General features: G+C 49.6%; 1 protein-coding gene across 1 annotated transcript; it reads right to left on the bottom strand.

The window, feature by feature from the left end:
* Window positions 1–2,400: 2,400 nt before the first annotated feature.
* On the bottom strand, window positions 2,401–7,154 carry LOC144167385 (uncharacterized). Its single transcript, XM_077696661.1, has 2 exons — window positions 7,033–7,154; window positions 2,401–2,992 (listed from the first exon to the last, which is right to left on the bottom strand). Exon 2 carries the CDS (start codon window positions 2,966–2,968, stop codon window positions 2,432–2,434), a length of 537 nt encoding a protein of 178 aa, XP_077552787.1. The 5' UTR covers window positions 2,969–2,992; window positions 7,033–7,154; the 3' UTR covers window positions 2,401–2,431.
* Between the last annotated feature and the right edge of the window lie 1,734 nt (window positions 7,155–8,888).

Below are 8,888 nucleotides of genomic sequence, written 5' to 3' on the forward strand. Positions count from 1 at the left end.
CAACGGGTTGTCAGCGGTGGGATGACAACGTCGCAACACAGACAAACCACCACTCGGTGCGTGGATGCCACGCCATACAACCCCCAAGCGTTTGTTGACAGCGTCACCAATCACCAGGGGCAAGAATTCATCGCCGTTACGATTCGCACCTCACATCCCACCAAAGCGGAAGAAGCTGCCATTGATTGCCCTCTCTTTACAAACCAAAGAGTAAATCGCGATCCTCACAGATTCCCAATCAGCCTGCCGCAACCACCTCAGCGGTAGTATCTCTCATCAAGCCCTACGAATTTTACGTCAAAATCTCCGTCGGCCCCTCGCACACATCGTATGGACTCCAGGTCACATGGGATTAGAAGGCAACGCGCGTGCCGAGGCCCGCGAGCATGTACTCCGGGCCGTTGCTGACTGCCCTGGTGACTCCCTCCCCTTCGCCCCGCCCCCAACTCTGTCCACGCCTCTTCTCACATACGCCGATAACCTTGCCAACAATAGGCTTCAACGACGGAAAGACCCACTTCCTCACCATACTCTCTCCAGGACCGACGCAGTTACACTACGCAAGCTGCAGACAAACACCTTCCCCCACAATACACTGTACCACGCCATGTTCCCTACCCAATACCCAGCCACATGTCAGTTTTTTCCAAATCTGGCAGCTCTACCACATCATCGTTAAATGCTCCAACATCCCTACGCAACCACCACAGCCCAACATTACCACACAGCAGTAGGTGGAGTTGCCGGCCAGCTCCGACCCCTCTACCCAGCAGCCAGCGCATGCTGGTAGAGCGGGCAACGTGAGCGGGTCAGTTCCAAGGCATCCTGGACGGAGGACATCTCTCACCGGGCGGGCGCCCTTACATCGCGCTCGCTGTCTTGAATAAAATTTATTCAATCAATTCAGGTCGAAGGCCACCCGCGGCGCTTCGGTAAATGTGCGCGCGCCGAAGCTACACTCGGGCTACCGGGCACCGTAGTTGAGGGCCACGGATTAATTTAGACCACCTGGTGATCTTTCCATACGTCGAAATTCCAAAATTTTGAGTCAGTGGGTGTAGAGGGTGTACTGGGTGTAGAGGATGTAGAAGAGGGCAATAATAGTCGCAAATGTTTCAATCGGAGAGTAGGGTTGATAACGTTGCATGATCAATCCTGATGCGCACAATTCACTTGTCAGAGTGCGAATGAGTTCCACAGGACAAGGGGTGGTCCCAGTTGAGAAATGAAGACGTCAAGGGGGACTGTTAGACGTGAGGCAGGGAGCCAGGACGAGATAAAAAGAGAGAGAGAGAGCATGAGAGAGAGAGAGAGAGAGAGAGAGAGAGAGAGAGAGAGAGAGAGAGAGAGAGAGAGAGAGAGAGAGAGAGAGAGAGAGAGAGAGAGAGAGAGAGAGAGAGAGAGAGAGAGAGATTTAATGGACGCTGAAGAGGTTTGTTTCACGAACGGCGGAGCTTCATGTGTCAAGCCTATTTGCAGTGAATAAATCGCTGTGTCATGAAGCGCGTTCGAGTCTAATTGTGTATGATCGAAACATATACGGATGGTGGTGTAAAATACGTAAAATTTTGTTGTATTTCATATGCATGGCAAGGACTGAGGCGCGCTGAAGTTAATTAAACATAAATATTTAGGAGTTTAACGCGCCCAGTTCAACGCGCCAGCGCGTTTTGGGCCTAGCTCGAGAGCTGTCAAGCTGTCGGCTTGAACATTCATGTCAGAACCTTTGTCGCAATTGTTTGCTGTAACATCGTACGCCCTTTGTTTCGTCCATGATTAAACAGTTTTAAGCTTTCTTCTGGCTCTTCGTGGTCCGAACGGGGCACACCCGCCTGTAATTCGGGGCACTCCATAGTTGGCCCACCTCGCTGTGGGCCGACATTGGGTGCCGGTTCGCAACAGCAGTGACCCTGCGTGTTTAGTCTCAACATTTGTGACATCTTTGGGGCACATACGAACTCACCAAGAGCTGCACAGATAAGTTACAAGAGAAGGCTTAGTGCCACTAGAAAGGGCTAGGAGCTCCTTCATCCAAGCTGCAAGTTGAGGAGCGCCCATCTTGCTGGAGGGATAGGCAGATCGGGGTGCTCATACGAGGGATATACCGTGTGCCCTTGTCGCTACTGAAAAGAACGTCCATAGCCTTGCGGAAATTTTTCATTGTTCGTTCGCATACACCCCCCAGTCTTGCTAATTAATCCTCCTCTGCATTCTTAACTTGGCTTAGCCAATAACGCTTAGATGCTTAAATCTCGACAGCAGCGGTAGCCGATCCCGGCCGGCCTAACAGCAGAGACATCATAGAAAAAAGAGACGGCAGTTTTAGTGTAATGTTTCCAGCTCTTTCTATTTCGCTTTGGTGACAGGAAGCACCGTAGAATATTGCCAGGCGCGTGCGGACTGGATGTCCTCACTCACGGAAGTGTGAGGCTCAACACGGACGATCAGATGCGCCCGCTGGAGACACCGCCGCAGGTGGACGTGAGACGGCCTGGCGCGCATCGCTCTTCTTCTTGTTGGGCTTCAGCGAGGCCGCAAAGCGACCGAAGTGCCTGAGGAAGTCTCGCGACCGCTCGGAGCACGTGCACAGGAACACAACCCAGCAGGCGATGGAGAACGCGATGCTCAGGAGGATCAGCAACAAGCCCGGGATCCACGCGTCGAGCGCTATGGCAACAACGCCACTCAACAGGAGGACCCAGGTCACGATGAGAGCCTTTATGAGGACGCTGTACGCGTGGTTTTTGAAGACGTCGCAGCGCGAGTAGCGGCTCGTCCGAGCAGCCTCTAGCTCCGCCGGGCTTCGGTAACGGCGAGGGGACTTTTCGGCCGGCGGGGTCCGGTTGCGCGGAACTGTGTCGACTCGACGGCGTCGTGGGGCGTTGCCGACCACCGATGGTTCCAGGTCCCGTGCGCCATAACGGGAGGAGGTCGCTGGGCATCGGCGAGTGGTGCCATGGTCGGCCATCGTCACCGGGGTGTGCGCGAAATGCTGCGTGGGAAACAGGCGGGAACGACGCGCACATTTGAGCTTGAACCCGTAAACGCTCGGCATGAAGCGGTCAGCTCGAGCACTAGTAACGCTGCTAACTGCGCCTGTATGACACATATCCGGGACTCGCGCACTTACCTGAATTACTCAAGCTGGCTGTCATTGCTGCATGCCTTGCGTTTTTCGCTTCCCCCCCCTTTTTTTTTTTCGTTTTTCCTATGTAAGATTGTACATCTTAATATAAGGCTTCAAATACCCTGAACATACCTCGATATGTGATTTGCGACATCGTTTGGGAGTTAACACAACAGCGCTTCGCAACCTTTCGTTAGAAGCGCTGCATGTTGCTTGGTGTCAACGCCCGCTGGAATATGCAACCAGAAAGAGCTCAAGAAGCAAGCCATCTGCAAAGGCCAACTCCCCTAGAAAAACCAATTAACGCCTGCCTGCCAGCAACACTCAGTCTTTCTGTAGAGGGCCGGGGGCCGTGCAGCTAGTCATTCCACTTTTTTTTTTGCTGGCGTTCTCAAGAAAAGCGTAACCAAGAATGTTGCGGAATGTTCGAAAATACAACCTAACCAGTCGTGGATGCGCGTCGTATAGTATGCGCACGAGTTTACTTCAGTGCGATGACTTTTACTTAGAGGTCGTCGAAATGGCGAGATGACTCGCTCACTCTTTCGTCAAACAGTCTCAAACTTTTCCTATCATGCGGGTGCTCGTGTCAGAAATTCGGAGGAATCACTCAATTTGGATTTCTTCCCCGCCGCTGCCAAATACGTATATACAGTTCGCTTTCGGCCTCCTCCACACGTCAAGCACCGTGCCTAAATGAACGGTCGCTTGCAGGGTGACATGACCCACCGGGGTTAGCGGGTCGGCGCAATGCAGAAGCCTTACACACTACATTAACAGCTTAAGCTGTAATATAAGGCGGCGTGCACTACGTAATGCGAAATGTCAGCGACTGTGCCTAGGATGCCCTTGGAGTTTCAGTTTCCTACAGGCATTGAAACAGGTCACTAAATGGTAGAAAAGTTTATCAGGGCGAATTTCAAGGGTGAAGCACGCTACAAACGTTTATGGCCAGTTAAAACCGTTGAAAAATCCATGATTGGTTAAAATGGCTATCTAGCTATGCTAGCTGCAACCCATTCACGCGTTCACGAAGGAATAGTTTCCGAGATTGGCTCAAGGTAAATGTTAGAGTAGATGAAAAACAAGATAGACTTAGAGCTCTTCTTTGTAATTATATTTTTTCTCCTTAAGCCAGCTATTGGGGAAAAGACGTGCTGTGCCTCATTGTATTAACAGTGTCCACGCGGTACTGCATGAGTGGCTGAAAAAAAATTGCACCGGCGTTTAAGATTCCCCGTTGGAAATGCGCACACGCACGTTTATGGCCAGTGTGAACATTAAGGCAGTGACACAGAGGTGGACAGCTCAAATCGTCGTGGAAGAGGCCCGCACCGAGGAAGTTCTACCTCGACTATATATCGACCGGGTGGGCTCCCGAATATCAGCGCTTGCTCTCAATGAAAGTTCGATCTATCTCTATGTGCCAGCTCCCGCAGTGCTTCCGCCCCGCGTTGTCGAAGGGATTTGTGATGTTGCCACTTGATAAGCTTTGCTGTACGATCCGCCCTAACGCTTTTGAATGGCTTCGATCTGTCTACCACGCGTTGCGGCGCTGCTCGTTCCTGACGCCGTGTAATGAAAGAGTTGACGACGATGGGGAATTACGGTCTGCTCGTTTCGCTGTGTTCTTTCGCTCCCTGACCACGTGCCGTGGACGTGGCCCTTTCGTAGCATGGACGGCCTTTTCTTGCTATACTGCCACCTTCAGGTTCGCGCTATGGAGTGAATCATGCAATGGAACGCTTCTTGAGGAGCCGTTTTTCTGTTCCAGACTTCGAAGCCGGCTTTCTCGCTAAAATGTCCATTTAAAGATGTCGCATTGGAGGATGGATGTACTAAACCAGAAACTAGGCATTCTCACGAGCCTTCCGTCGGCATCCGAATGATAGCGGAATCTTTAGCTTGGACTTAATGGTTCGCAATAACGATCAAAAAAAGATCGGAAAACACAATAATTAACGCGAATACGGTACAGGTATTCTGAAGCGACGAAATCAATAAGTCGTTGACCTCCCTGCTCCACGATGTGATTGACGCCGCGCCCGCAAATATTGGCCGCATATTTGCTCCTTTCGTTGCAAATGTTGACGAAAGACGATAGTCGACTGGCGCCCCTCCAAGTAAGGGCCTCCCTTCTCTTTCCCGCTTACCTCTCATGCTTTTCCTTTTCTGTCTCGCTCCTCCCAATATAACGTGCTAAAGGTTTGCTCAAGTCAATTCAAATTTACCGCGTTCCACTGCTCCAAGTCGGGTGCCTCGATGCCAGCGCTGCGGTACGGCGGAGATGCGTGTGAACTGAGGCACCCTAATACAACATTTATAGAACATCGATACTCTATACCGCACGAACGTTCCAAGCGGAACGTGTATCCCATCTAGTGGAACCTTCCGTTGCTATTGTCGTTTGATTTTTTAAATACCTCCAGGAGGTAGCGCTGGCAACAGCAGGCGACGGTGAGTAGTATTTCATTTACTATCACAGAAACCAAGCATCCATGAATTGTTTAATAAAGGAACACTGCAAATATCACTTGTGTATTGATGTTCAGCTGCCTTATATTTGCGTAATGTCTCGTTCTTGTTCAACGATGTTGACAAGTATGAACACCGACGTTTAGATTTGGCTGTGAGTATAAAAGACTATTGCGCAGATAGTACCTCACTTTGGCCGGGTGACTGAATCGAGTCACAGACAGACAGACGGACAAACAGAATGACCGACAGACCAAAATTTCTGCGTTTAAGTAACCCAAAAAAGACTATCGTCTTTAAAAACGTCTTCCCAGCAATGCGTTTGTGTTTATAAACAAAGCCAACTTTAGGGAATTCGGTGTAGGTAAGCTAGCTTTCCAACGTTGTGTGTTGCACAGTGAAGCGTCCTCGGAATCCCGCTGAATGCTTCCCCTGCGCGAAGATGCGGTTTAAAGGGGAGTTTGTGGCCGCCCAATAACCCACAAACAGCTCTGCTAGTCATCCACATTCACAGAGTGCAATGACACTGATTTTTCTTGTTTGTTCGTTCTGGATCGGGCCTTTTCCTCGTCTGCATTCTCATTAACGTGCCGGAGGAGAGATGTCACGAACTGACTTGGTACGTATCACTTAACTCACTCAACAACCCAACGAAGAGATGGTTAAGGGTGGGGTACCGCGTACCGATACGAGGAATTCGATTCCCAGTCGCGGACACCGTTTTCCCAATGCGGAAATAACGTAAAGCGGACATGTGTACGACGTTTCAGTGGTTGTTGAATAACACCAGGGGCTCTAAATTAAGCCCCCCCACTTGCCGCGGTGGCCCGGTGGCTAAGGGGTTGCGCTGCTGAGCCCAGAGGCGAGGGTTCGGTTCCCGGCCGCGGCGGCAGCTTTTCTCATGGAGGCGGAAAGGGAAACGCCCTTGCGTTCGAGATTTCGGCGCGCGTTATAATGATCCTCAGAAGGCCACGATTAATCCGAGCCCCGCACTAGGGCGCGCCTCATCGCCTGTGTAGCGTCGGTGCATTAAACCCAAAATCAATCAGTCAGACCGTACCTCCTCCCCCCATATACTACTCACAGCCTCATAGCTAAGCTTGCAGCTTCGTAGCGACCCTAAAATCTCAACTGGAGGGGTTTGTAAGCGTTTGGGTTCATGCCTTCCAGGAGACCTCCTGGGCCTAATTTTAGGAGAGGCAGCCGGCCCGGATCGCGTGCAACGCGTGCCATTTTCAGCTCCGCCGCGCTGGTCAGTCGCTGATAACAGCCCCTGCAGCTACAGCTTGGGCGGATATAGCCCACCATGGAAACGCACAAGGGCTGAGGATGGCAAGGAAGCACAAAATTCGCCCTTTCAATGCATTTCGATTATTCGTCTCGCCCCCACTGTCCCAACAGGCGACTGCCGCCAAGAGATATTCACTTACTCAGATGCTCAGTCAAAATTTTCCCATCAGTCTTCCTCCCCGACGTCTCAGCGGCATCTGAATTCCGCCGCCCCAGCAGCGGTTCACCAACCGAGTTTAGGCGATGATGATCGTAACAGTGACGGTAGTGATAATAATCGCGATTATGATGCTGCTGCTGGTGTTTATGAGGCAATCGTCCCGGGCTCGCCCATTTCATTTCATTCCATTTCCCTTCATTTATTTACTTTCAGGGCCCGAGGGCATTACAGAAAGGTGTGGGTTTGAACAAAAACTAAAAATGTGCCAACAATACATTTAAAGCACTTTGATGGGTGACGACCTTGAAGTTATTTATGCCTGTGATGGAGGTGATGGCGGCGGAAAGATGTTTCCAGTCTCTGCTTGTTCGTAGATTGAAGGAGTCATGATAAAGATTAGCTCGACTAAATGGCACACCAAGTTTTAAACCATGGTCCAAACGGGACTAAATATAGGAGGGGTTTGTGAAAAGCTTTTTGGGAAATGGGGTTTTTGTGAAAAACCCCATTTTTTTAAATGGGGTTGTGATGAAAAATTTTGTGAAAGAGTGAAAGCCGTGAACACTTACGGCGCAATGACAGGTCAGGCAAGTTTACCGACTTCTTCATTGCAGTTACGCTGGAATGGCGAGAGTAGTTAGCAAATACAAAACGAGCTGCGCGGTTTTCAGTGGATTTGAGGGCGAGGAGGACAGTGTGTTTGGAAGGATCCCAGATGGCGCATACGCATTCTAATCTCGGATGTACCAGTGTTTTGTAAAGAGCTAGTTTCAGCGATGAAGGTGCAGATAAAAAATTACGACGTAAATTTTCGGGCATGCGATTAGAATTGTTCGTCATATAGTAAACATGCACTTGGCAAGACAGGTTTTTTGTGATATGAAGACAGGTATTTGTATGAATCGACGTGTGATAAAGAAGCGCCATAAAGACTATTCGTACACGGGTCAACAGTATTAGCACGACGCGAAATTCGCATGTATTTACAATTCGTCACGTCAAGTCGCATGAGCCATTTATTGCACCAATCACCAACCAATGTAACAAATGGTGATAGACCCCGATCGTATGAGGCGATATTTTGGTGAAACTCGGCATGTTTTTTTGGCTTTCCGGATAGGCGAAATCCCTGTATGCTTTGTAGGTAAAAGAACGCAGAAACTACGTACTGGAAATTCTCAGATAGCTTCGCAAGCCGCCCTGCTGTAATCAGAGACCATTTAAAGTTGGCTTTATTAAGATACTCATTAGGATACGATACGCAGGAAGTCGTTTTTTTCAGGCGACTTATAAACATCCACAAATCGAAGTAGGAAGGCCCTGGACCACATTATGAAATACTTTCGTAAGACCCTATGTATCTGCGCAAAGCGCTGAATACCGAACACCTTTAGAGGGAACTTCCCTATTGGGCACCAGTGTTGTGATTGAAAGACACTATTTTAAGGGAATCTGATATCAAGGTATGGTGGCCCAGCGGCCTCCTATTAAATACCTCCGTGAAATACACCCAGTCCCTTGAAAGTTGGTTTCACTACTATACACAAATACAAAAGCCGGGAAGAATATTGTTACGGTGCATTTACGGTGCGAAGCGTGACAACATTTTAGGGAAATTTAAGGAGCCTGATATCAAGGTATGAGGCCCACCCCGCCTTTATTAAACATCTCCAAAGACACTACGCGTTAGCAGGGCCCTTTTAGTCGGCTTCACCACTTTACTCGAAGGCGCTGCTGTGAAGGCACTTTTTAGGCTCCACAGAACAGGTTTTTCATGAAAATATGAAGTCCATTAGGCTTTATCGTAATCAACATCATTACCATCAACAACCTATT

The sequence above is a fragment of the Haemaphysalis longicornis genome, unplaced genomic scaffold, assembly GCF_048455015.1.
Source record: "Haemaphysalis longicornis isolate Haplotype H1 unplaced genomic scaffold, Haemaphysalis longicornis Haplotype H1 scaffold_2, whole genome shotgun sequence".
NCBI lineage: Eukaryota > Metazoa > Arthropoda > Arachnida > Ixodida > Ixodidae > Haemaphysalis > Haemaphysalis longicornis.